This window comes from Neoarius graeffei, chromosome 2 (genome assembly GCF_027579695.1).
Source record: "Neoarius graeffei isolate fNeoGra1 chromosome 2, fNeoGra1.pri, whole genome shotgun sequence".
NCBI lineage: Eukaryota > Metazoa > Chordata > Actinopteri > Siluriformes > Ariidae > Neoarius > Neoarius graeffei.
In genome coordinates, this window is record NC_083570.1 from 112,037,015 (window position 1) to 112,063,482 (window position 26,468).

Genomic DNA, 26,468 nt, shown 5'->3' on the forward strand with positions numbered 1-26,468 from the left:
AAATTCAGCTCCATCTTAAAAATGAGACACACGCTGTTTACTTTATTAGGAACACACACACACCCACCTGCCGTTTGATGCAGTTCTCGAATCAGCCGATCCCTTGACGGCAGCACAATGCATCAAATCATACAGCTGGAAATCAAGAGCTTCAGTTTGCGTTCACGTCGAACATCAGAACGGGAAAAATTGTGATCTCGCAGTGAAATGTGACTTTCTTTCACTGGGGCATGGGTGCTGGTTTGAGCCAGATGGACTGGTTTGAAACTGCTGATCTCCTGCTGATGGGTTTTCTCACATGACAGTCTGTCGAGTTTACGTTGAATGGTGCGAAAAAAAAATCATCGAGCGAGTGAATGAGCGACAGTTCTGTGGGTGGAAACAAACGCCTTGTTGATGAGAGGTCCGAGGAAAATGGACAGATTGGTTTGAGCTTTTTTGCCGAGAAGGATACAGTAACTCATATAATCACTCTTTACAACCGTGGTGAGCAGAAAAGCATCTCAGCGTGCAACAGCAGAACAGAACGCATTGGGTTCCACTCCTGCAGCCAAGAACAGGGATCTTAGGGTGTATTCAGACCAGGATAGTTCGATAGTTCACTTGCTTTGGTCCGAACCAAATTTTTTTTTTTTTTTCATTTTGGTGCGGTTCGCTTTCACACTGGACATTTTAGTAAGCGGACCAAAATCTGTCAACAAAGCCACGCGACCTGAGGTCGTTCAGCTATTGGTCAGAGACGACACGCGCACAAAGCGTTAAGTTCAAAAGTAGTCATGGAGGCTTTCCGTGCTGTTGTTCTTTTTAATGTCATCAAAGCTATATGTTTTTTCCCGTTTTTACTGTTTTCACAATTGTGCGATTACTATGCTGTTGTACAAGTAATTTATCAACGACGACGACAAAGGGCAAGGCGGCGACGGAGGATAGCGCTGATGAGCGCACATCATGTTGTGACAGTTCTGGCTCTTCACGCAATAGATGAATTTCTTTTTTGCGTCGCTAGTGCTGCCACTTTTTGAAAGAATGTCCCTGATTTTAATGTAGGTCTGACGGAGTTTCTTCACTTTTAGCCGACATTGTTCTGGGGAGCGCGTGAACCCCTTCTCCTTCATTTTCTCACTGAATACAGCAAACACGTCGCCATTTTTGTGTGTTCTCTCCAAAAGCTCAGACATCTGCCCATATATCCACAAGGGTGCGCGTTTCTTCCTCGGCCCACGTTTGCCCCCTGCTCGTTTTTTTGTACTCCGTAGTCTAGCCTGCCACTGGTCTGAATGACTGAACGATTGTTGTAAGGTTCCCTTGACAACCGAAACAGTGTTTGCACTTTGCGGTGAAGTGTCAAGACTCTGTTTCCCATAATGCCCGACAAACGACGGAAGCTCCCGAGGTACAAAAAAGCAAAACTGTTGGATTAGGTCCGGTCTGCTTTCACACCTCCAAAAGATCCGCACCAGGGTTCCTTTGGTCCGGACCGAGTCCGACCTTGCAGCTCGGTCTCGGTCCGCTTGTTTGGTCCGGACCAGAGTTCGGTGGTTTGTATTCAGACCAACCCAAAAGGTCCGGACCAAACAACGTAGGTGTGAATACACCCTTAGAATCAACAACAAGTTCCTATTAAAGTGGCCAGCAAGTGTACTATACCCCTCTTCAATTATTTTATATTATTCCTTGAGATGTCAAGTTTGCGATGCCTTGGTTCTTTTTTTTTTCCGTCTTCTTTCTTTCTCATGTCATTTTAGCATGGTATGGATCAGACAGGCTGACTTTTGTGGCTGTGCCTTTAAATTTAAATATGTAAGTAGCATCACTCTGGGTGTGGCTGGCAGACTTGGATGTTAGCCAATCAGAGTAAAGCTGTTTGCGTATTTAAATTGAAATACATAGCCACAAAATCAGCCTGTTCTCCATACCATGCTATCCAAATAGCATGAGGGGGGGAAAAAAAGAACAGAGTTTATTTATTATTATTATTAAAATGGAATCACAAACTTTTTACAAAAGCATCTCAAGTTATTTAAAAACGTGAGAAGATCAAGTTAATCTTCAACCAACAAACCAACTAATAGTCTTAACGGTATTGTGGATCCTGCAGGAAGTGAAGCCAATATCTTTCGAGAAAATTAGCATACATAGATTACCTCGGCTGTTAGCGTTAATTAGTGCTAAATATCCCAAGGAACACCCTGCATAATTATTTTTTAAACACTTACATTTCCCTTGTCTACAGTTTTGCCATGGACCGTTCGTACTGATTCCTCTTTTAGGGGCAATTTCGTTGCCGGTCCTGCGTTGGAAAAGCAGTCAGACAAAAAGTGGTTAGAGACGCAAACAGGTTTTTGCCTAATGTAGCTGGGACGTTACCATCAAAAATATACAGTCTACTCACTCTCATGACCCCCAGCCTCAGAGGACGATGTAACAACGTGTGCTGCTCTGTGCAGCTGATGACAAAGCAGTTCCTGTGCTTATTTCGCTTTGATGTAATTTTTAATGTATTTTTTTTTTTTTAATTTACACTTTATTCCAACACAGACCTCAGAGCAAAGCAACACATGTATAAAAAGTCCATACAGAGGTGACATTAGAACACGGGGAGGAGAAGGATAGGGAGGGTCTCAGGATGACAGGAGGTGGACATGCTGGGCCTTCACATGGTAGAGGAAAGAGATGGTGATGGTGTTCATAGAGACAGCAGGAAGCAGAGATGGTGGGCCTCAAGATGGCAGGAGGTGGAGAATGCTGGACTTCAAGATGGCAAGAGATAGAAATGATGGGCCTTATAAGATTATAGAAGGAGATGGTGGGTCTGAAGATGCCGGGATAAGAAGACGATCGGTCTCAGGATAGCAGGAAACGGAGATGGTGGGCCTTGAGATGGCAGGAGAAGGAGATGCGCCGTCCTGAGATGCACCATCTCAGGATGACAGAAGGAGGAGATGATGAGTCTCAGCATGGCAGGAGATATGGTGGGCTTCAAGATGCCGGGATAATAAGACGATCGGTCTCAGGATGGCAGGAAATGAAGATGGTGGGCCTTGAGATGGCAGGAGAATGAGATGCGCCATCCTGAGATGCACCATCTCAGGATGGCAGAAGGAGAAGACGATGAGTCTCAGCATGGCAGGAGATATGGTGGGCTTCAAGATGCCGGTATAAGGGGACGATCAGTCTCAGGATGGTGGGCCTTGAGATGGCAGGAGAATGAGATGTGCCATCCTGAGATGCACCATCTCAGGATGGCAGAAGGAGGAGATGATGAGTCTCAGCATGGCAGGAGATATGGTGGGCTTCAAGATGTCGGGATAAGAAGACGATCGGTCTCAGGATGGCAGGAAATGAAGATGGTGGGCCTTGAGATGGTAGGAGAATGAGATGCGCCATCCTGAGATGCACCATCTCAGGATGGCAGAAGGAGAAGACAATGAGTCTCAGCATGGCAGGAGATATGGTGGGCTTCAAGATGCCGGTATAAGGGGACGATCAGTCTCAGGATGGTGGGCCTTGAGATGGCAGGAGAATGAGATGGCGCATCTCAGGATGGCAGAAGAAGGAGACGAGTCTCAGCATGGCAGGAGATATGGTGGGCTTCAAGATGCCAGGATAAGAGGACGATCAGTCTCAGGATGGCAGGAGACGGAGATGGTGGGCCTCAAGATGGTAGGAGAATAAGACTATCGGTTTCAGGATGGCAGGAGACTGAGATGGTGGGCCTCGAGATGGCAGGAGAATGAGATGGTGCATCTCAGGATGACAGATGATGAGTCTCAGCATGGCAGGAGATGGTGGGCCTCAAGACGCCAGGAGAATAAGACGGTGCATTTCAGGATGGCAGGAGATATGGTGGGTCTCAAGATGCCAGGATAAGAGGACAATCGGTCTCAGGATGGCAGGAGATGGAGATGGTGAGCCTCAAGATGACAGGAGAACAAGACAGTGCATCTCAGCATGGCAGGAGATAGAGATGGCGGGTCGTAAGATGATAGGAGAAGTTGATGGTATTCATAATAATAATAATTCATATTGATGTAATGTTAACGAGCCTGGAACTTGTGAGAGGAAAAATATGGCACACTTTGACAAAGGCAGTTCTCTCAAGCCACGGGTAGAGATCCTCAGATGGGGGAGGGGAGGGGTTGATGTAATTCTAATGAGCTGCTTTTTCTTGGTAACGAGGAAAGTCAAATCCGAACAGCTTGTTGAATCGTGTTTTCTGATCTAGGCAGCACAAAAGAAACGGGCCTTCCCCCTCGTACGAACTTTTAGATTTCTATTTTATTACTTCTACATTATCGAGTCAAAACATTACAGAAAGATTTTAGAGTCCAAACGTTTGTTTTCCAGCACGAAATTAAATGTTACAGAAAAAAAGGTTTGTATCTAAGCAGCATATTCCATAAGAGAGCACTTTTCAGATGAAAAAAGAAAACATAATGAAGGCTGCTGGGTTTTGGTGCCAAAGGAAGACGCGAGTGTGACAGTCAAAGTGTCTAGAAGAACTGTGGCTGGTTCTGGAAGATGCTCAGTAAAACCTACAGCTCATTTCCGCATAAAACTGCACTCACTGGACCCGAGACGGAGCCATTTTTGGTCTCCAGCATTTCTTTACATGTGCTGTATGTGCACGAGCACTGAAACCGTGAGATTGTCGTCATACGTCCCCTTTAATCCCTTCCAATCATACAAAAATGTACGTGCCGTACTCTGTGTTGCAACGGAACAAGTCAGGTTATCTACCTTGAAAGCTTTACGAATGAGACTACTCAGGCAGCTGATCCAGAATAAAACGCAGCTCCAGCTTCCCAGTCAGAACGCAGCGGGAATTGAGTCATTGTCAGATTCATCGAGGACACAGCAGCGCTTTTAATTAAATTGCTTATTTTGCATTGTATGCTTCATTTCCTGTTTGTGTTGCTTGGTTTCTGTGAATAAAGCTAATTTTTATTTGGAGTTATCTCACACGCGTGCGTGCGCACACACACAGCGAGTGTAAATTATTCAGCCGACAGACTGCAATGGCATTTCCAGGCTCTGAGAGACGAGAGTTCAAAAAAAGTACACTGTAGAGAAATGTATAAACAGACTCTCGGCAGCCTTTTTTCCTTGAACTGGTGGAAACTGACCATATGACAGACCGTAGGCCGTCTCTTATGCTGCAGAGTTTTGGCCCTTTCGGCTACTGAGCATTCTCGGGGCACAGTTCATGAAAAGAAAAAAGATGCAATGCACCTTATATCCAGACAGGAAGCAAGAGTCAATGTAGCTAGTCCAGTGAGCATTGCTAATCTGCTAACGCAAATGTGAGCATGCAATGTGTACATGAAACAGCTGTGACCCATCGAGGCCTGGACTCTACTCGTGCATCTCAAAAAATTAGAATACCATGAAAAAGTTCCTCTTTTTTCACAATTTAATTCAAAAAGGTAAACTTTCATATATATTCATTACATGTAAAGTGAAATATTTAAAGCCTTTTTTGCTTTAATTTTGATGATTGTGGCTTATAGCTCATGAAAATCAGAAATCCAGTATCTCGAATTATTAGAATATTCCCAAAGATCAATAAAAAAAAAAAAAAGGATTTACAATACAGAAAATGTCCAACTTCTGAAAAGTATATTCATTTATACACTCAATACTTGGTTGGGGCTCCTTTACCATGAATTACTGTATCAATGCGGTGTGGCATGGAGGTGATCAGTCTGTGGCACTGCTGAGGTGTTATTGAAGCCCAGGTTGCTTTGATAGCGGCCTTCAGCGTATCTGTATTTTTGGGTCGGGTGTTTCTCATCTCCCTCTTGACAATACCCCATAGGTTCTCTATGGGGTTCAGGTCAGGCAAGTTGACTGGCCAGTCAAACGCAGTAATATCATGGTCAGCAAACCATTTGGTAGTAGTTTTGGCACTGTGGGTAGGTGCCAAGTCCTGCTGGAAAAGGAAATCAGCATCTCCAAAAAGCTCGTCAGCAGACGGAAGCATGAAGCGCTCTAAAATCTCCTGGTAGATGGCTGTGTTGACTTTGGACTTGATAAAATACAGTGGACCAACACCAGCAGATGACATGGCACCCCAAATCATCACAGACTGTGGAAACTTCACACTGGGCTTCAAACACCTTGGATTCTGTGCCTCTCCACTCTTCCTCCAGACTCTAGAACCGTGATTTCCAAATTAAATGCAAAATGTACTTTCATCTGAAAAGAGGACTTTGGACCACTGAGCAACAGTCCATTTCTTTCTCTCCTTAGCCCAGATAAGACACTTCTGACATTGTCTCTGGCTCAGGAGTAGCTTGATATTAGGAATGCGAAAGTTGTATCCCCTTTCTTGAAGATGTCTGTTCGTGATGGGTCTTGATACACTGACACCAGCCTCAGTCCACTCCTCATGAAGCTCTCCCAAGTTCTTGAATCAACTTTTCTTGACAATCCTCTCAAGACTGCGGCCATCCCTGTTGCTTGTGCACCTTTTCCAGCCACCCTTTTCAGCAATGACCTTTTGTGGCTTACTCTCCTTGTGGAGGGCATCAGTGGTCATCTTCTGGACAACAGTCAAGTCAGCAGTCTTCCCCATGATTGTGGTTGTGTGTACTGAACTAGACCGAGAGATACACTGCGTTCATACTGTTTTACACAAACTCGAAATGAAATATTCTAATATTGAGGGTTTTTTTGTTGTTTTTATACTGTATGCCATACCGATTAAAATAGAAAAATGCTTGAAACATTTTAGTTTGTGTAATGAGTCTATAATGTATAACATTTTCACTTTCTTAAATAACTGATGGAAAATATTGAACTTTTTCACAATATTCTAATTTTTTGAGATGCACTAGTATAAGACCTCTGAAGGCATGTGTGGTTCTGTATCTGGCACCAAGACATAAGCAAGCAGGAGATTCTTGAAATCCTGTAAGTTGTGAGGTGGAGCCTCCATGGATCAGCTCTGTTTCTCCAGAACGTCCCAAAGATGCTCGATTGGATTGAGATCTGGAGAATTTGGAGGTCAAGTCAACACCTTGAACTCTTTGTGATGTTCCGTGTGTCAGGGTTCATTATCCTCCTGAAAGAGGCCACTGGCATTAGGGGATGCAGTTGCCATGAAGGGGTGAACTTGATCTGAAACACTGTTTAGGTAGGTGATCCGTGTTAAGGTAACCTCCACGTGAACCCCAGGACCTGAGGTTTCCCAGCGGAACATTGCCCAGAGCATCACACTGCCTACACCAGTTTGCTTTCTTCTCATAGTGCATCCTGGTGCCATCTCTTCCCCATGTAAGTGACCCACAGGCATCTGGGTGTCCACATGATGTCAAAGAAAACGTGGTTCACCAGACCAGTTCACCTTCTTCCATTGCTCCCTGGTCCAGGTCTGATGCTCACCTGCTCATTGTTGGTGCATTTGATGATGGACAGGGGTCAGTATGGGCACTCTGACCGGTCAGCTGCATACACAGAAAGGTGTGTTCCGACACCTTTCTTTCATAGTAACTCTTCTGTGGGATTGGACCAGACAGGCTAACCTTCACTCCCCATGCGTATCAGTGAGCCTTGGGTGTCCATGACCCGGTCACCGGTTCACCTGTCATCCTTCCTTGGGCCATTTTGGCCGGTACTAACGACTGCGTACCAGGGACACCCATCAAGACATACAAGCGTTTTGGACATGATCTGACCCAATGGTTGCTTGCCCGTTTTTCCTGCTTCCAACACATCAACTTGGAGTACCGATTGTTCTCTTGCTGCCTAATATATCCCACCCCTTGACAGGTGTCATTGTAATGACGTTACATTACATGGCATTTAGCAGACGTTCTTATCCAGAGCGGCGTACAAGAAGTGCAGATGTCAGGTACACGAAGTGCTGAGCTTCTCAACAAGAAAGTTCTAGTGCCAACTGAACAAGTGACCGTGATACCTCGTGTAATATTCTGTTGAAGTAGCAATACTCAAACAGCCAAGGAAACAAACCAACCATATAAAGTGCAACTAAATAGAGAACTCAAACGGCTAACCCCAGGGTAGACCGTACACAGCCTGGGTTGGTCTAGACCGAAACACAGTGAGCAGGGAACCAGGGGAGAGGTGAGTCTTCAGTCTGCGCTTGAAGGCTGTCAGGGAGTCGGGAGTTCTGACCTCAACGGGAAGGTCATTCCACCAACGGGGAACCAGGACAGGGAGTAGGCTGGGCAGGAGCGGAGAGAAGGAGGGGCCAGGTAACCAGTAGTAGCAGAGTGTAGGGGTGGATCAGTCTCTGGAGGTATGCCAGCCCTAACCCCTTGAGAGCCTAGTAAGCTAGCACCAAGGTCTTAAATTTGATACGAGCTGCGAAAGGGAGCCAGTGCAAGTCAGCAACTAGAGGGGTGACATGGGAAGAACATGAGATAATCAACCAATGTTCTTCACTTCACCTCTCAGTGGTTTTCGTGTTATAAATGTATAAAAGTTTAGGAGTGTGTGTGTGTTTTGGCAAACACGTTTGAGTAGGTTCTTCAGAGAACAGTATGTTATACAGTATGTTCGCATCCCTGAGCTGAAAAAAATAGCACTGATCCCACTCCCTCTCTCTCTCGCACGCTTGCTCTCTCTCTTTTTTCATTTTTTTTTTTTTAAATGTCTGTCTTTTCTGTTTTCAATGGTTTGACAGAGCCATTGATTTTGATTTGGTGCTCCAGTGTCAGTATTTATAGTTCAGCGGCACTGATTCTACAAACCGAGTCGTCATGAGACTCAGGAAAAAAAAAAAAAAAAAGTGTAAATCTTGAAATTTGTAGTAACCAAGCAGCAACAGTGAACACAACCTTTTGATGAATGGAATAAGCGAGAGCACAGTGGAATAGAACATGGGGAAGTCTTTGATGGCGGATTTCCCCTTCGGTTTATCGGTGTGCTAGCTTCAGTAAAATAAAATCTTGTTAAATGAAGGTTAATTTAAGTAATTTATTTCGCTATCCGAGACGGTTCTAAGGAGAACCTCTTGAGGAAATGAACCCTTGTTGAACCGGTGTGTTGCGTTTTAGCAGACGAGCGCTCATGCTTGTGATGGTCTCCGTTTTATTTTCTTGACTTGGTGAACTCCGTCAGCGTGCCACAGCCAGTGCAAGCATTTTACTGTTTATTATTATTTTAGTTTCATGATAATATTCCCACTTGCTGGTGTTTTATGTCAGGCGTACTACCCTGAACGTGACTGTAGTTTGTTGCTCCGTGTGATGAGCAACTTCCTTTTATTTTATTTTATTTCTATTTAAGCAGCCAGGGTTTGGGAGGTGAATTTGCCTCAGGTAAGACATTTGGAGCAACATTACGGCTAAATTGCGATTTAGTCAGCCAGCTGATTTATGAAGCTCTTATATGAGCCGTTAAATGAAACGTAATGTTTAAATCACACGCAGAGTCTTTATGGCAATGTCATTTATTCACTCATCTCACTTCGCCGTAATGTTTCTGAGACAGTTGTGTGTGTGTGTGTGTGTGTGTGTGTGTGTGTGAGAGAGCGAGCGAGAGAGTGAGTGAGCAGAGATGTCGTCATTACTGAAAGCTCTGCAAAACGTACAGTGATGAGATGATGGAAGACTTGTCTACGTAAAGTTCTCAGACAAAGAACTGGATCGCTGTTAAGATCAATTATACATTGATGTTCTGTCACATCCTCGTGTGTGTGTGTCTTTACCTTCTCTCCTGGCTGCATTTCTTAGTTTTTATTACCCGTCTCCAGGTTATGCTGTGACAGCAGATATTTCTGCTCCATTCCCAAGCTGCAATGTTTCTGCTGCCTGATATATAACCACCCCTCTGTCACTGAAATATAACTGTGTGTGAGAGAGAGAGAGAGAGAGAGAGAGAGAGAGAGAGAGAGACGCTGACTTCCGGCAAAGTTTCCTTCTCCAAGTTATTCAGAGATGCTCATCACTTTCAACTGTAGTTATAAAATGGCATGTTGGTGTATCAGTCAGTCTCGGTGAAGCAGGAGGGGGCGGCCTGCGTGTCGGTCAGTCTCGGTGAAGGAGGAGGGGGCGGCCTGCGCGTCGGTCAGTCTCGGTGAAGGAGGAGGGGGCGGCCTGCGCGTCGGTCAGTCTCGGTGAAGGAGGAGGGTGTGGCCTGCGCGTCGGTCAGTCTCGGTGAAGGAGGAGGGTGTGGCCTGCGTGTCGGTCAGTCTCGGTGAAGGAGGAGGGTGTGGCCTGCGCGTCGGTCAGTCTCGGTGAAGGAGGAGGGGGTGGCCTGCGCGTCGGTCAGTCTCGGTGAAGGAGGAGGGTGTGGCCTGTGCGTCGGTCAGTCTCGGTGAAGGAGGAGGGTGTGGCCTGCGCGTCGGTCAGTCTCGGTGAAGGAGGAGGGGGTGGCCTGCGCGTCGGTCAGTCTCGGTGAAGGAGGAGGGTGTGGCCTGTGCGTCGGTCAGTCTCGGTGAAGGAGGAGGGTGTGGCCTGCGCGTCGGTCAGTTTATAAATTTTAGTTTTGAGTTTACAGATTAAACTGAATAATGTAAGGTATTAAACTAACAAGTACATCTCATAGTAATGCATTGAATTAACAATAAATAATCCTTTTTTTCTCTAAAAGTTATCAGTACTGTTTTTTGTGTCGGGTTTTTTGAAAGCGCTTGAAGAAATAAAACAAGATTCTTCCACAGAGCAGTAAATACTGATCTCGGATCGGAGTGTGAACAGCTTTTTATTTTATCTTTTTATTTATTTATTTTTTAAGCTGAAACTGTCAAACTATTTGCGTCTGCAATTTTAGTGAAATCCTGTTCTGTTCTCAATGCTGTGTTCTCTCTCCGTGTGTGTGTGTGTGTGTGTAGAAAAGTTGTTTGGGGAGTTTGTGAGCTGGGACATGGAGGACGCTGTCTCTCGTCTCCCTCTGAAGCCAGGTCAAGCCATCACGGTTACCGTCAACATCCAAGTCAGGCTGGACTTCTCTGGTCAGGAGAACCTGCTCCAGGACCTCAATGATGGTCAGTACACACACACACACGACAGACAACATTCTAGAAGCCAGGCACAAAAAATGAAAAGCCAAAAACACAATCTTGAAGCCAGGAATGCAATCTAGAAGCTGTACACTTATGTAAAGCATTCTCGATCCATTCTCCAAGCGCAGTCTAGGGCCTAGAATACAGTTGAGAAGCCAGACAGTTATCTCGATGAACTCTCCTCACACAACACAGAAACCCAGGACACAATCCACAAAATGAAGTGAACACACAAGAAACCAGGAACACATCCTGTTAGCCAGGCACACATTCCAGAAGCAAGATGATTCAATCCAATTAAAATACGTTTCTGATGTATTTATCTCCAAGGGCGATTCTGAAGGCAGGTGTAGTAAAAATGCACAAACAGGACCTGTGTATTCTTTTTTTTTGTTTTGTTGAGAATGGTTTTGGAACAGTTTGAGGACGAGACAGTGCTAACCTGTTCATTTAGTGTAAGCTCTGGTTTTAAAACGCATCCCAGCTGTGTATTCAAACCAGGTTTATAGACTTGAGCACTTTCTCTGCTCTCTGGAGAACTGGTTTGTATTCTGGAGCAAGTAGAATGGGTTGAAGATCAGCAGTCCCAAGAGGAGGGAGGGGCAGATATTTGTCGGCCCCTGGAACAGAACCATACCACTTGTCGAGAGCCCTGTCAGCACGTGTGATGAATTTCTGGAATCGTTTCAGTGGTTTTTACATGGAATTTTCATAGTGGTTAAAATATCCCAAAAGAAATTTGGGGGAGTCGGGTGAAATCAATTCTGGTTGATTTACAGTGTTCATGAGGTGTTTGGAGGTGGTGTTCGCCTTGGCTTTGGGATGGTGTAAACGAGAATAAAAAACGTTATATATAAACGGTTTGCAGCAGAGTACGAAGCGGCTGGGATGAGGATCAGCACCTTCAAGTCCGTGGCCATGGCACTCAGCTGGAAATGAGTGGGGGTGCCTACTCCGGGTCAAGGGGGAGTTGCGACCTAAAGTGGAGGAGTTTAAGTATTTCAGGGTTTTGTTCACGAGTGAGGGGGAGCAGGAGTTGGACAGATGGATCGGGCAGCGTCAGCAGTGATGCGGACACTAAACCGGTCTGTTGTGGTAAAGAGAGAGCTGAGCCAAAAGGCAAAGCTCTCAATTTATTGGTCCATCTACGTTCCCACTCTCATCTATGGTCATGAGCTATGGGTAGTGACCGAAAGAATGAGATCACGGATACAAGCGGTAGAAATGAGTTTTCTCCGCAGGGTGGCTGGGCTCTCCCTTAGAGACAGGGTGAGAAGCTTGGTCATTCGGGAGAGACTTGGAGTAGAACCGCTGCTCCTCCACATCGAAAGGAGTCAGTTGAGGTGGTTTGGGCACCTTGTTAGGATGCCCCCTGGACGCCTCCCAATGGAGGTTTTCTGGGCATGCCCCACCAGGAGGAGACCCCCAGGGCAGACCCAGGACATGCTGGGAGATTACATCTCTCGGCTGGCCTGGGAACGCCTCAGTATTCCCACGGAAGAGCTGGTCGAGGTGGCCGGGAAGAGGGAAGTCTGGGCTGCTCTGCTTAGGCTGCTACCCCCGCGACCCGGATCCAGATAAACGGTAAAAGATGGATGGATGGATGGATGGATGGATGGATGGATGGATAAACTTGGGGAAACTCTCTTGGTGGATAAAGAGGATGAAGTGACAGCCAGGAGCTCTGTCAGTATTCCACAGACTCTCATGAATTATGGCTATGGAACTGATATAAAAACAAACTCCATCTCAATTTATCAGGACTTTGTCTCAGAGTCTTAATGGGATGCCAAAGCCATCAAAAAGGATCATCCTGCGTAATCATCGATGCGCTTGTAAAGCCATGTTTCACTGAACGCCATGGAGGATGGAGGTGTTTCTATATTCAGGCATGTAGCTGACATTTGATTGATGTTCATCTCTGTGATTTCTCAGGAGTGGATATTTGTTGAGGATGACAGAGGACAGCGATCAGTGTTTGTCCCGATCCCATTTCTGGGTTTGTCCCCTCCAATGCATGTCACCTTGCTTGTTATTTGGAGTTTGGGAGAGTAACTCTGCCGGAATATTCCATATATTATTCATCAGGTCAGTTTCCAGGCTTCAGGGGTTTAATAGGGAGTCCCTCGAGTAACCAAGATTGTCCTTAGTTTCCCCAGCCAAAGGTTGGAAGAAATCCAAAACGGTTTTTCGTACATCCATGGCTCATGGAGCTGAAAATTGATAAAGTAATAGAAATATTTGCAGTTCAACTCCGCAGCAGTGTGTTCAGTGACGTTAAAAGAGGGGACATGAAAGAACATGAAATGCTGACTTTAAAATTATAAAACGCAGTAAAGTTGATGAAGAACACTGTGCCAAAAACCAGCTGGTCACAACACGAGCACCCAGAGATGACGAGATCAAGAATCAGGAAGCCAAGAACACAATCTAGAAGCCAGAAACTTCTCTCGAGCAATCTAAATACACTTTCCTGGAACTCTTGAGAATCCAGAAACTTGGTCACTTTGGAGTGTTCCAGATGCACTCTCATTGGACAATCTGACCTGGAAGCTAGGTACACATTCTAGAGTGTGTGCGCACACATGCCTATCCCACAGACTGTTCCAGGAGCACAGTCTAGAGGCTGGACGCACAATCAAGAAGGCGGACCCTCAACTCGAGCAAACAAATACGCTCCTCTGAGAATAATCTACAAACTGGATAAACAATCTGAAACTTGAATGCTCATTCTCAAACAGGAGTCTTCAGTCTTATCCAGAAAGGGACAGTGTGGCTTCAGGCTTTCATTCCAACCAAGCAGACCAAGCCATACCTGATTTCACTCGGTTAATCAGTTAATCCTGATCTGGAACCAACTATCAAGTGTATTTCCAGTTTGGCTGTAACCACACGAAACCTGCAGCCCTTTCTGGATAAGATTGAAGACCCCTTTTCCAGAACATTAGAGATGCACTCTCCTATTAATATTGAGAAGACACATGCACACTTTGGAAGCTGTAAACCCAGTCTTTAAGTTAGATCCACGCCCTTGAGTTAAGTATATGCTCTAAGTCTCTCTAATGCGAGGAACAGGAGTACACACTGGAATCCATGGCTCAGAGCTGAAATATATAACACATAATACGCAGCACTGAAAACCAACAGAGGACTGGGAATAAAGTTTATTAGCCGCATAAAGCAAGTCAAGTAACAAGGCACAGGTGGAAGTGGAGCTCTAAAAGTCTGCCCCGTATGTGGGATGACGTCTGATGACAAACAGTGGAGTAATTTATTAAACACTTTTGAGAGCTCAGAATAACATGAATTATTCTATCCACATTCACTGGATATGAGCAATTGCATGCTCTGATAGCCTAGTAGTAGAGTAGCCAATCAGCTTATATACCGTGAGTAGAGAAAAAAATGGCGGAGTGTGTTGCTGAACTAACCGAGGACGAAATAAAAACTCTACTCGAGAACAAAACCCCCCAAAATACAAAAAAAGCAACAAAATATGGAATAAAAATATTTGATGGTAAGAACGTAAAGAATTATCGCATTTTTCACAAATTGTGACCGTCATTTCGCCGGTTTGTTTACATTCTAAGCGGAAATGATTTTGTCAGACGTTTTGTGTAAAGTTTTTATGACTTATTGAATTTGCGAAAAATAAAAATGCCTGTTTTTCTCAAAATCCGGTGACTGTGGATAGAATAAAACAGTTATTCCACTCAATCTCGTCGTACATGGCTTATAGACAACTCGGAGCTACGCGCCTCATCAGCTATCAGCTCATGTACGACTTGATTTCGGGGAAGTCGAGTCATAGAAATCTGGGGTGTGCATAGGTATTCACCCCCTTTCGTATGAAACCCCTAAATAAGAGCTGTTCCAACCAATTCACTTCATAAGTCACATCATTAGTTGATTGCACACATGTGGATCTGAAAGTGTCACATGATGTCTGTATAAATCAACCTGTTCTGGAAGGACCCTGACTCTGCAACACTACTAAGCAAGCAACATGAAAACCAAGGAGCCTCCAAACAGGTCAGAGACAAAATTGTGGAGAAGTATAGATCAGGGTTGGGTTATAAATAATATCCCAAACTTTGAATATCCCACAGAGGCCATTATAGCAAAATGGAAAGAGTATAGCACCACTACAAACCTGACAAGAGAAGGCCGCCCACCAAAACTCACAGACCGGGCAAGGAGGGCATTAATCAGAGATGCAACAAAGACACCAAAGATAACACTGAAGGAGATGCAAAGAGCCACAGCGGAGATGGGAGTATCTGTCCATAGGACCACTTTAAGCCGTACACTCCACAGAGTGGGCGGGGCTTTATGGAAGAGTGGCCAGAAAAAAGTAATTGCTTAAGAAATCACGTTTGAAGTTTGCCCAACAGCATATGGCAGACTCCCCAAACACATGGAAGAAGATTCTCTGGTCAAATGAGACTAAAATTGATCTTTTTGGCCATCATGGGAAATGCCATGTGTGGCACAAACCCAACACCCTGAGAACACCATCCCTACAATAAGGCATGGTGGTGGCAGCATCATGCCGTGGGGATGTTTTTCATCTGCAGGGACAGGAAAGCTGGTCAGGACTGAAGGAAAGATGGATGGCACTAAATACAGGGCAATTCTGGAGGAAAACCTGTTTGAGTCAGCCAGAGGTTTGAGACTGGGACGAAGGTTCACGTTCCAGCAGGACAATGACCCTAAACATACTGCTAAAGCTGCACTGGAGTGGTTTAAAGCCAAACATTTAAATGGCCTTGTCAAAGCCCAGACCTCAATCCAATTGAGAATCTGTGGCATAATTTGAAGATTGCTGTACACCAACGCAACCCATCTAACTTGAAGGAGTTGGAGCAGTTTTGCCTTGAGGAATGGGCAAAAATCCCAGTGGCCAGATGTGCTAAGCTAATCGAGACATACTCCAAGAGACTTGCAGCTGTAATTGCAGCAAAAGGTGGCTCGACAAAAGTATTGACTTTTGGGGGGGTGAATAGGTGAACCTATGCCCACTCCAGATTTAATTATTGTTTGTGACACAATCAAACAACAACGTGCACCTTTAAAGTGGTAAATCAAATGATTCTAACCCTCCAAAAATCCATTTTAATTCCAGCTTGTAATGCGACAAAACCGGACAAGCACTAAGGGGGATGAATACTTTTGCAAGAGACTGACTGTGTATGTATAAAGATGACTTTCAACATTATTTCACGTGTTGGAAGAGTAATTTATCGTGTTTCAGTTCTGTAATTAGACGTTTGAAACGGTGCCTTAAGTTCTGACCTGTACAGAGTTTAAGGGATAAAGCTGATTGTGCAGCAGGACAGTGCGATGACTTTTTTTTTTTTTTCTCCTTTCTCATTGATCCTTTCCTTGTATGCTAGAAATAGCTTCGGCTCTGATGATATCATTCTTTAACAGGCTAATAAACCCAATGCCCTCGACAGCAGACGTCATAGAGACTGCGGCTGAATAACTCTGCGTGCCTCTGATCTGTATTTGTGTCAGATCCCACTGAGTGATATTAGATTATTGTGCATCACGCTCTTACGGGAGGCCTGATCCATGCATTATGCATGTTGTAAGTCATACAGTTTTGTTACTTTGATCATTTTATTTACTCCTGCAGTATGGAAGTGCACTTATGAGCCACGCAGGGTTTGTTCCAGCTTAAAAGAGCTTCCTGCTTTGGTGAGCACAGTCTCTCGGGTTTAAAGCTGATTAGTGATGAGCAGAGAATCCGAAAGTCATACGATTAATGCTGGTCAAGACAGGAAGATCAAACTCGCACTTCTGGGCGTTATCCATTTTTAGCAGCGTGTGATCATTCTTCTCGATCCTGTCCTTCGTTCATCATTAACCACCAGTTGAGCATAATACAGTACTAGTCAGGGATGCGTACCGGTACGCTGGACTTGTAAAAACGTTTCGGTTCAGGTCCAAAAAAACCGAAACCCCAGTGATTCGGTACTGGACTTGTAAAAAAAATCTAGCACTCACATATATCCTTTTCGTTCTAGACCATCTTAAACCTTCCATAGATCGTGAAATTTGCGCTGGAAAAAGACGAAAACGTTCTCATGCATCGCTGTATATGGCGGCCATTGTTGAATTCCCGAAGTCTCGCAAGTTGTCGCAACTGCTCGCGAGATTTGGATGACGTCAAAGGAAGCTAGCGATGTGATTGGCTAAACACCGCGTGGCTGCCAGTGGGCGCCATATTGGACATTTAGAGGTCTTTTTGTGTTTTTTCGGCAGCAGACGGGGTCATGCTTGTTTGACCTCCCTGGTTTACACAATGCCGTGGCGTACTAGCAGCAGGGTATGGGACCATGTAACAAAACTCCCACAGAACCAGGCAAAGTGTAAACTTTGCGAGAGCGTTATCCACACTGCTGGAGGTGCTTCTAACATTGCAAGACATTTGCCAAGTTGCTCGCGTTATGCTGTTATAACATTATTCAAATATGTCATGGGTTCAGGTCCGGACCTGAACCTAAACCTCTGGATTCGAATCCGGACCTGAACGTGGGTTTAGGTACGCGTCCCTAGTACTAATTATATCGGAGATGGTAATATCTCATCTCATCTCATTATCTCTAGCCGCTTTATCCTTCTACAGGGTCGCAGGCAAGCTGGAGCCTATCCCAGCTGACTACGGGCGAAAGGCGGGGTACACCCTGGACAAGTCGCCAGGTCATCACAGGGCTGACACATAGACACAGACAACCATTCACACTCACATTCACACCTACGGTCAATTTAGAGTCACCAGTTAACCTAGCCTGCATGTCTTTGGACTGTGGGGGAAACCGGAGCACCCGGAGGAAACCCACGTGGACACGGGGAGAACATGCAAACTCCGCACAGAAAGGCCCTCGCCGGCCACGGGGCTCGAACCCGGACCTTCTTGCTGTGAGGCGACAGCGCTAACCACTGCACCGCCGTGCCGCCCCGGAGATGGTAATATATAGCGCATAACTCATAAACATGACTTATGGGTGACTCAGGATTTGACCTACACCCAAATGTTTTTGAGAAAAGACTGCACTTGAATCCCGAGTCTTTGATCGGGGGTGGGGTTGTCCTATACAGACCATGGGTTTGAATGAATGCTCTAGAATACCAAGCTTTTTGGAGTAATATGGTCTTTGGTTTAAATTTCCTAGTTTTCTTTCTAGAGTGATATATATATGGTTTTATCTTCAGGAAACAAGGTTTTTCTTTCTTTCCCCGAGAAATATTCTCATATTTATTTTCTATTTCTGAGGGTACATCCTTTTGATTTTAAATCTTCTAAAAACATGTTTATTGTAAGAGTGAACAGTACCGATCTTGAATACTTGGATTCAAGATCTGGTGTAGTTTTCGAATCTTTGTGTTTTCTGGAATGCTATAATAATCAGTAGGGTTTATTTTTTTAAACTAGAAAAATGTTCTTCGAGTGTAATGTTCTAAAATTTGGTTTTGATTTTTCTGGAGAACAACGCTGATCTATGGAATATGCCACAGTAGTGTTTTGGTTCTCTTGCTGTTCTCTTCTAGAATACTGTTTTGTTGATCTTAAGGGTGTATCTTTACTGATACAATACTGATCTTCCTGTTGGAATATTCTACAGCAGTGATCTGATCTCTAGTTTGTATTTTCTGGAACACTTAAGCGATCTTGGAGTAAATCTTCACGAGTAGTGTTTTTACATTTGGTCTGTGAATTGTAGATTCAGTTATTTAAACTTGTATTTTTATATGCTTAATTTGTTATATTGAGGGGTTTTTTTTAATCTCAGGTTTGCATTTTCTGGTCTGTATTGATCTTGATATATTTCTGATTTGTTATGCAAATTATATTTGTCTTGAGTACTACGCTGATCTCAGGTTTGTACTGACATCAGTTTTTTCTTCGAGAGTAATTTCATCGCTTTGGCTTTATGATGATCTGGATTTTATTGGTTCGAGAAGCAGCTTTCGGACCAAAACATGGCTGGTTCAATTCCCTGGACCAGCATGAATGGCTGAAGTGCCCTTGAGCAAGGCACCTAACCCCCAGCTGCTCCCCAGGCTGGTCTGGGTACGTTGTTCTGGATAAGAGTGTCTGCTAAATGTCTGCAATGTAATGTAATGGATTTGTATCATCTAGATTAGGGGCAAGAGTATACCATTTTAGTGTTCTGTTCTTTCGTACCTTCTAGAATACCGTATTGATCTTGGGATTGTACCCGCTACAAGAGTATTCTGGATATTGGTGTTGATTTTCTAGATACTTCACTGACCTTTGGTGTAAATGTCATACGGGAGAGTTCTGTTCTTTGCTTAGGATCCTCTAGGATACGGTTGTGATCGATGGGTTACATGTTGTAGAAGAATGTTCTGATTATTGTTGTGCGTTTTCTGAATTACTGCACTGTTCTTTGGTGTAAATGCTCTCGAAGAGTGTTCTGGATATTATTCTATAGTAGTACACTGTTCTAGAAGAGCCTTCTGTTCTTTGGTTAGTATCTTCCTGGATAATGACAGGATTGTGGGCTTGTATCCTCTAAAAGAGTGTTCATATTATGCGCTTGTATTTTCTAGAGTACTGTGGTGGTCTTTGTTGGAAATTTTTTAAAGGAGCGTTCTGTTCTTTGCTTCGTATTCTCTGGGATATGGTTGGGATCTATAGTGGAGCAGGTTAAGGCAGATTTTGCTCCAAATCGTGCACTTTGTGATATAAGCATGAAACTTGGCATGATGGTTGCTGATAGGCCACTTTTTCAGAAAAAAGTGCTAGCCACGAAAAAAAATTCAATATGGCGGCTATTTTTTCAAGATGGCCACCAGACGTGTCCCTGTTTTGTGGTTTTGCTAAAGGGCAATTCCATGTAAATGTCAACCTCACCATGCAAAAATAAAGCAACATGTAATACATCAAAACCACTCCCAGAGATATCACCTAGGCCTGTATTTTACAGATGTGAATAAGTTGAACCAATTTGTCACAAGAATTGTTCCCTTCGCCTTAATATGTCAGTCTTTCTTTCTTATAATGTAAAACCCAAGCTAAAATCAACTTTGATCATGTACAATTCTATATTATTGCCACAAGCCACAGAAATGTATGCAAAAATCCACAAAACAGCAAAACAATAGCCATCCTAAATATTATTTAAGAACTTTGATAGTTTTAGCTGATATTTAGAGAGTTTTTCAAAGGGTTATGGTGGTTAAATTGCTGATTTTCTAAACATATGCCATGTCTATTTCAGACGCGTCACATCCATAACGGAATTTCGTCACATCCATAACGCTGACTTTTCCTTCCGAAACTCTGCATGAAATACAAAATATTTTAAACAAAGATTTTTTAATATTCACCTTGGACCCCTCTATCAAATGGATCTCTCCATTTCGACATTAGGTTTACAATTTCACAGAGTTTGATAAAAATGTACAGTCACCCAAGAAAAGTGATACTTTTTCTGTCACATCCATAACACATCTTTTATTGGCGTTTTCTGGCATGCCCTAGATGTACTATGGGAATTGTTCTTGTTCTATCACTTCTCCAGTATGGTACAGCCTTAAAATATGCAACACCTGTTTAAATACTGGGAGACAATAAAACATGCACTGGGTCATTTGTTGCCATTTTGAGTTCAAGTGTCACGTCCATAACGCTGGAATTGCTCTAAAAAAACACAGTGCAAATTATGATATGAACATGAAATTTGGCAGTAATGTTCTGTGTAGGTCATGTTATCAGCTAAAAGTGCTAGCCCCCAAAAAAATTCAATATGGCGGCCATTTTTTCCAAGTTGGTCGCCAAAAAATCCCCCGTTAGTGGTCTTGTTCTGGTGTCAAAGTACAAAAGATGAATTTAATAAAACATTTTTGATTTGTTGCCATTATAATACTGAATTACATGCAGAAAAACAGAATGATTGCACAATTAGCCAATCTGGCATGATGAAAAGCCTGTTTTTCACAGTGGATCATCTTGTGAAACCCTTGCATTCCAATGCTTTTTTGGGAAAATTCCCATATCTTTCCTAAGCTCCAAGAGTTGTTTCTTGCTGATTGATCCTTCCATCAAATAGTCCCAAATGAATTGGTCACATGATTTTCCAGCATGCTCATAGGCCTTTCAGAGAAAAACAAGTGAACGAAAATAGTGCTAATGCTCAACAGTGAAAAATAACTTGGTCAAATCTATGACATCGACAAAAATATCCATTGCTGAGATCTATCTTTTATCCCTGAGCTGCTACCCCCCCTCCCCCAGCATCAAATTACACAGTTTTAGGTAGACAATGCCCCCTACCATAAAAATGGCTTGCCAGCTCTGATTTATGAATAGATATGTACCACTGTCCAAAGTGAAGTTTGGTAGACCATTTGAATTTGGATTACTTTGCCATCGCCAGCATGGCTAGGCCCAAAGTTCAGTCACTGTTCCTTGCTTAAAAATCTCACAAGGGCAACTGCACAGTGGAGTACACCCTATTCCAGCCTTCGAGCACTTGCATTTGGGATACTAACTCAATGTTTAGCTGACATTGAACCCCATGCTGAGTTTCACAGCAGTGTCTGTCCACCAGTGTGCCCTGGTAGTGAGCGACATACACTCTCTTCTTACGCCCTATGAACTGCCAGAAGATGTGCCATTACTCGGCGTCCTCATAGTCCTGTTCCAGTAAGTGCCATTACTCGTCTTCCTCATCCCCTTCCAGTTAGTGCCATTACTCAGTTTCTTCTGCCAAGAGCAACTGGTTTTGAGGCGCCAGATACCCGCCTTTCGCACCACCTCTATCTGCAAAATCACCCCTGCCGGCTCTGGAAGGCTAGGGTGGACACTTGACTGTCAGAGGCTGTGCGGTTCGCAAGCCATTTGAGATATTTTGTAAGCAATGAGAGCTCATTGCCATCCCGGCAATAGCAGTCCATTTTAGGGGCACACATGAGCACAACCACACAACGGGGATGTGCGTCTGGCAGCCATCTTGAAAAATGGCTGCCATATTGAATGTTTTGGTCTGTTAGCACTTTCAACTGAAAACACGACCTACACAAAACATTATTGCCAAATGTCAGGTTCATATGACAATATGCACTGTGGCTTTTTAACAAAGCCACAAAATGGGTACGCGTCTGGTGGCCATCTTGAAAAATGGCCGCCATATTGAATTTTCTGGAGGGCTAGCACTTTTAACTGATAACATGACCTACACAGAACATTATTGCCAAATTTCATGTTTATATAACAATTTGCTCTGTGTTTTCTTAACAAAAACATGAAACGAGGATGCGTCTGGCGGCCATCTTGAAAAATGTCCGCCATATTGAATTTTTTTCGTGGCTAGCACTTTTTTCTGAAAAAGTGGCCTATAAGCAACAGTCATGCCAAATTTCATGCTTGTATCACAAAGTTCACGATGGTTTGCTTAACCTGCTCTACTATATGGGTTATGTCTTTTAGAGGACTGTTATAATGTACTACACTGTTATTTGGTGTATAAGCTCTAGAAGAGCATTCTGTTCTTTTGGCTAATATCTTTTAGGATATGGTTGTGATCTCTGGGTTATATCTTTCAGAAGAATGCGACGATGTACTGCACTGTTATTTGGTTTGTCTTCTAGGATATGGTTGTGGTCTGTGGGTTACATGTTGTAGAAGAATGTTCTAATTATTGTGTGTTTTCTGAATCACTACATTGTTGTTTGGTGTAAATGCTCTAGAAGAGCGTTCTGGATATTAGTTTGCATTTTCTATCGTAGTACACTGTTCTAGAAGAGCGTTCTGTATTTTTGGTTCGCATCTTCCTGGATAATGATGTGATCTTGGGGTTGTATCCTCTAGAAAAGTGTTCAGATTGTGAGCTTGTATTTTCTAGAGTTCCACGGTGATCTTGTAAATTTTTTTCCTGGAGCATTTTGTTCTTTGCTTAGTATCCTCTGGGATGTGGTTGTGATCTCTCAGTTATATTTTTGAAGACAGTTCCGATGTACCACACTGTTATTTGGTGTGAAAGTTCTAGAAGAGCATTGTTATTTGGTGTGTATCTTCTAGGATATGGTTGTGATCTATGGGTTACATGTTGTAGAAGAATGTTCTGATTATTGTGTTTTCTGAATTACAGCACTGTTCTTTGGTGTACATGCTCTAGAAGAACGTTCTGGATACGAGTGTGCATTTTCTGTAGTCATACACTGTTCTAGAAGAGCGTTCTTGTTCTTTGGTTTGTACAATATCTTCCTGGATAATGACATGATCTTGGGGTTGTATCCTCTCGACGAGTGGTCACATTATGTTCTCGAGTACTGTAGTGTAAATGTTCTGAAAGAGCCTTCTGTTCTGTAGTTGGTATCTTCTTGGATAATGTCCTGATCTTGGGCTTGTACAGTATATTTTTGAAGGTTTGTTCTGATCACGGGTGTGTTTTTTTTGGTTTGAATGATTTTAGAAGAGCCTTCTCCCCGCCCCCCCAAGACATTAAAGACCCATTCACACCCCCTCCTATTCTGCCTCCTCTCGCCTCTGACCCCACACCAGCACTCAAGATCTGTGAAGAGGATGTTTGTCAGCTTTTTCGCAGACAGAAGATCAGGAAGGCACCTGGCCCAGATGGTGTGTCACCCGCCTGTCTGAAGGTCTGTGCTGATCAGCTGGCCCCCATCTTCACCCAGATCTTCAGTAGATCCCTGGAGCTGTGTGAAGTCTCCTCATGCTTCAAACGCTCCACAATAATCCCGGTTCCCAAGAAAACCACCATCACAGGACTGAATGACTACAGGCCTGTAGCTCTCGCATCTGTAGTCATGAAGTCCTTCGAGAGACTGGTGTTGTCACACCTGAAGGACATCACAGACCCCCTGCTGGACCCCCTGCAGTTTGCCTACCGGACAAACAGGTCAGCGGATGATGCAGTCAATATGGGACTGCACTACATCCTGCAACACCTTGACTCTGCAGGGACGTACGCCAGGATTCTGTTCGCGGACTTCAGTTCGGCATTCAACACCATTGTTCCAGACATCCTCCACACCAAGCTCACCCAGCTCACTGTGCTCTCCTCCACTTGTCAGTGGATTACAAACTTCCTGACTGACAGGAAGCAGCAGGTGAGGATGGGGAGCATCATATCCAGCACTCGGACTGTCAGCACTGGCGCCCCCCAAGGGTGTGTGCTCTCCCCACTGCTCTTCTCCCTTTATACCAACAACTGCACCTCAAGAGACCCGTCTGTTAAACTCCTGAAATTTGCAGATGACACAACGGTCATCGGCCTCATCCGGGACGGTGACGAGTCTGCATACAGACGGGAGGTTGAACGGCTGGTCTGGTGGTGCGGTTAGAACAATCTGGAGCCGAACATGCTCAAAACCGTGGAGATGACCGTGGACTTTAGGAGGAGCCCCCCCCCACTCTGCTGCCCATCACCAACAACACTGTGACTGCCGTTGAAAGCTTCAGGTTTCTGGGTTCCACAATCTCTCAGGACTTGAAGTGGGAGACAAACACAGTCACTATCATGAAAAAGGCTCAGCAAAGGTTGTACTTTCTGCGCCAGCTCAGGAAGCTCAACCTGCCTAAGGAGCTGCTGACGCAATTCTACTCTGCCATCATTCAGTCTGTTCTTTGCTCTTCCATCACTGTTTGGTTTGGATCGGTCACCAAACAGGAGAAGAACAGACTGCAACGGACAATAAGGTCTGCAGAGAAAATTATTGGTGTCAACCTGCCCTCCATCCAAGACTTGTACTTGTCTAGAGTCAGGAAACGGGCAGGTAACACCTCTGCGGACCCATCACACCCTGGTCACAAACTGTTTAATCTTCTCCCCTCAGGGAGGCGATATCGATCACTGTATGCAAAAACAACCAGACACAAGAACAGTTTCTTCCCTCAGGCTGTCTGTGATGAACAGCTAAAATCCAGATTCATATATCAGTAATATCACTTGTAAAATATCTGAACACTTATACCGTCATTCTGTGCACACTGTATACTTTATATTTATTTAATTATTCCATACTTGACTTACCTGGATTACTTTGCACTATGCACCTATTTTTGTTGTTTGCTTGTTTGTTTTTGTGTATACACTTTATCTGTTTTGTACTATGAGAGCTAAGTGAACCGGAGTCAAATTCCTCGTGTGTCCACATACCTGGCAATTAAAGTGTTTCTGATTCTGATTAATATGTTCCCGGATCCTGTTCTGATCTTGGGATTGTATCTTTTCGAAGATTGTTCTGATTGTGGGTGTGTATTTTTGTTTGAAATGATCTAGAAGAACATTCTGTTCCTTCTTGATTAGTATCGTTGAGGATACATTTGTGATCTTGGGGTTGTATCTTCTTGAAGTGTATTTTCTCACATGCTGGACTGATCTTTGGTTTGGACATTCTCGAGTAATATGCTGGTGTTGGGTGTGTGTTTTCTCGAATAGTATAGTGATAACTGGTTTTATCTTTGAGAGTAGTGTTCTGATCTGAGGTTTGTTTTTCCATAAACCCATTTATTTATTTTTTTATATTTGCTGGCGTGCACTGCTGATCCACATTTCAAGAGGAAACTCGGATTTAATGTCTACTTTAATGTATAAAACGAATGCAGGTTTCAGAACCAAATAAAATTACAACCTCGACAACAGCGATGTTGTCCTTGAGCCGCATCATCGTCCTTTGCTTGAGTGTTTTCGTGCTGCTGTTTGTAGTGGCTCATACCAGTGACACCACAGCAAACGGTAATGATGAATGTAGCTTGGGTCATTGCTAATGACGAGCGGCAGAGTGGGTGACGCACTGTCTGGTGATAGAATTACGTTCATTTGTTCTAAAAGATGAGAACAAAAGCAACAGCAGCAGCCCCTTTATCTCACAGAACTTAGTGAGTGTGTCGAGGGTTCATCTGTGTGTGTATAGAGAAAAGTGTGTGTACAGATGAGAAGAGCTCAGAGTGTGAGTGAGATCATGTTAGAAAGTACTGTATGTGTTGTGTGTGCAGCAGTGAAGGAACCAATGAGAGCGGTCAGGGAAACCGTGAGAGCTGCACTCGAGGGAACACAGTCAAAGAAAGCTTTTATTTGCTCCGTTAGCACACGTTCCATCACCGTGATCTTGAGGATCACGCCCAGTCTCAAACACGCACAAAACACTGTTTTCCTCCTGCCTTACCCTGTGCGTTTCTCTGTTTGTGCCAGAATATTTTGTGAGTCTCGTGATGAGTGAAGGCCGTGCAGACCTCAGGACGTCAGGAATAGGAACTTGTGGATATCAGAATGGTGACAGTAAGAGCTTGTAGACTTCAGAATGATGAGAGCAGGAGCTTTCGACCTCGGAATAATGGGAATAGGAGCTAGTAGACCACAGAATGGTTGGAGGAGGAACTTCTCGGCCTCGGAATGGTGGGAATAGGAGCTTGTAGACTTCAGAATGATGAGATTATGAAAGTGTAGACCTCAGGATATGATGAGTAGGAGCTTGCAGGTCTCAGCATGTTGGGAAT

General features: G+C 44.0%; 1 protein-coding gene across 3 annotated transcripts in view; it reads left to right on the plus strand.

Annotated features, from left to right (window-relative positions):
• The window catches only part of trappc9 (trafficking protein particle complex subunit 9), a 448,582-nt gene that overhangs the window by 198,327 nt on the left and 223,787 nt on the right, over positions 1–26,468 (plus strand). For all 3 annotated transcript variants that reach the window (XM_060915374.1, XM_060915376.1, XM_060915375.1), the window contains exon 15: positions 10,802–10,954. In XM_060915374.1, coding sequence (XP_060771357.1) covers positions 10,802–10,954 — 153 coding nt within the window. The remainder of the gene's footprint in view (positions 1–10,801; positions 10,955–26,468) is intronic.